This window comes from Eptatretus burgeri, chromosome 7, assembly GCF_056783735.1.
Source record: "Eptatretus burgeri isolate ZD-2024b chromosome 7, Ebu_testis_v1, whole genome shotgun sequence".
NCBI classification, from domain to species: Eukaryota; Metazoa; Chordata; class Myxini; order Myxiniformes; family Myxinidae; genus Eptatretus; species Eptatretus burgeri.
The window spans coordinates 16,626,851-16,629,289 of NC_140967.1; the positions used below are offsets into that span (position 1 = coordinate 16,626,851).

General features: G+C 43.0%; 1 protein-coding gene across 3 annotated transcripts in view; it reads left to right on the top strand.

The window, feature by feature from the left end:
• The first annotated feature begins 1,249 nt into the window (after positions 1–1,249).
• LOC147022742 (uncharacterized) overlaps positions 1,250–2,439 on the top strand; it is a 32,416-nt gene continuing 31,226 nt past the window's right edge. For all 3 annotated transcript variants that reach the window (XM_085887109.1, XM_085887110.1, XM_085887108.1), the window contains exon 1: positions 1,250–1,417. In XM_085887109.1, coding sequence (XP_085743235.1) covers positions 1,378–1,417 — 40 coding nt within the window. In that variant the 5' untranslated portion in view covers positions 1,250–1,377. The remainder of the gene's footprint in view (positions 1,418–2,439) is intronic.

Sequence of the window (2,439 nt, forward strand, 5' to 3'; positions counted from 1 at the left end):
GCACGGACTTGGTCCCTTGGTCAATCTTAAGGTCTGTGTTCCATTCTACTAATGGACTTTGTGGATTGTGACGAGCTTTCAGAGCTTGACATGGACCTTAACCGAGCTGTAGTTGTCGGGCGTTTCTTAGTTTCAAGCCAGCATATCTAATGCATATGGCGGCCTTCCCGCCATATAAAGAAAACATAATATGGCTTTCCCACAGTATCTATGCAGCATTTTATTCGATTGTGCAACGCCTGAGTCATAATCTCAAACGTTCTCATCGAAAAACATCTGTGGAAAAAATTTTGAGGAACACATGCGTCCCTCGTGTGACCTCTGGGGTTCCGGTCGCTACACCCAACGCGTGTTCCTGCGGTTGGAACAATATCGGGAGCTGTTAGCAGCAGCTCAGAAACAATATTGCTGAGCTGTTGCTAATGTAATGCAGCAAGTTGTACTCGAGTACAAGGCCTCGTCGTACACGCCAGCTTTGGTGCTGGCCATATTTAAAATAAATAAATAAATAAATAAATAAATAGATAAATATCCCACACATGTCCCTTCCACTTACCAAACAACCCATCCCCACTACTCTGATCTCCTCCCAAAAGGTTTCGTACATTAACCTACTCTACTTTCTCTCCATGATCGTCTTCCCATCTCGTGTCATCAATTTTTATTGTCTCAATTCGGCCCACTCCACTCCCTCCCCGCAACCCTGCGTACCTAATAAATAGGTGGCCCCAAACAACACGACGTCGTGGAGTAAATCAGCAAGCTGGAATCTGATTGGCTACAATGAATATATTCCCCAAGGTGGTTCGGTCCAATTACTCGACTTACGAACACGTTTCTTCCCAACCGGCCAAATCGAGGTACTCGCTCCGTTGACTCGGAAGGGACTATCGACTTATTACGTATGCGCAGCCGCTTCCAGGGAGCCTTTTCCCTCGTACGGTTGACACGTTTTTTGAACATAAGTTTCATCAACCCACGAGATGATGGGATTAAAAATTAAAAAAAAGAACTGCCTTTTACATCCATTGTCATGGAATGCAAGTGAGAGTATATAATAATTACCTGGAGTGAAATTTCTCTCCAAAATCACATTTTTATTTATTTATTAATTTTTACTGCTGTTTACTGACATTATAGTACTTTTAGCTCAAACTGTTCGTGGTTGGTTCCTCATTTTTTCAAAACCACTTTTCCAAATCAGCCAGACACCATTTTTGGTCGCAAACTGCACGGACATCACGTGACTCTTTCGCCAATGAATCGTTTCAAAGAGTAAATGGGGCTGTCACATCCAGATGAGGATACTGTATAGGATTTGACTCTGTCAACAAACCCTAAGCTTTTAGGGAAAGGGAGTGGATAACATGTTGGACGATGTCTACGGGAGTTGACTGCGTGTCTTTCAATGTGGAAGGTATGAAGCAATCTATTTATTATGTATGCAAATATTGAGGGATTTGGACAACCCCCCCATCGTCCCCCACGCTTTTCCTCTCTACCCCCTCCTTGCAGATATGTATCATACTTGCCATTTGTCTTCCTTCCCCTTACTCATATCCTTGTCCAAACACCTTTCCTTTCTCACCCCACTCCTCCCACACTACCCTTGTCTATCCAAAAGATAGGGGTGGTGTGGGAAGCATGCAGCTTGTTGTCTCTATCCAAAAAAGTCTCTTCTTCACTCACTTTACTCAAAATTTCCCAGACTTGGTAATATTTTTTTGGGATTTTGATGTGGATGTGACATACTCTTTATAGAGGGTTCATGCCATCAAAAAAGTTTTTTAGCAACGGTTATACTAGGTGGTTAGCCATTCCCTTCCCAGCGTTGTTTGTCTATGCTGTATTGTTTTTAAACACTGAACATGAAGCAAGGAAGCAGCACATACTATTTTTGAGTGTCTTTGGTATGACTCGGTCAGCGTTTGAATCATCCAGCTCCCAGTCTCAGAGCAGACGCTCGATTACGCCACCGACTTTATTATTGCTAATAAATATATGACCCCAGATCAGCTGAACATTGAATTGAGCTATTATTCTATTATTTATATCTTGTATCTTATTTTGAAAATCATCGAAGTATGATGAAAGCAAGTGCCTGGTCAAACAGATAAACAAAGGTTACACCGAAACATTCAAAGGGTTCTTGGAACGAGTTACTCATGATACTCAAAGGCACGTTCAGGTTTTTATTATCAATATATAAAAATAGCCTGGTGTTGGCGCAGTGGTTTGGGCAGCGGCTTGGGATCCAAAAGGTCCTGAGTTCAAGCCCCGTTGGGCCATTGAATTAATACACCAGGGGGTTGACTCAGCCTGTCATCCTTCCGAGGTCGGCGAAATGAGTACCAGTATACTGGGCCGGTGTATACCCTGGTTAAAATTGGTGTACCATATCCCTGTGTTGTAAGAGGCGACCAGGGTTGCGTCAGGAAG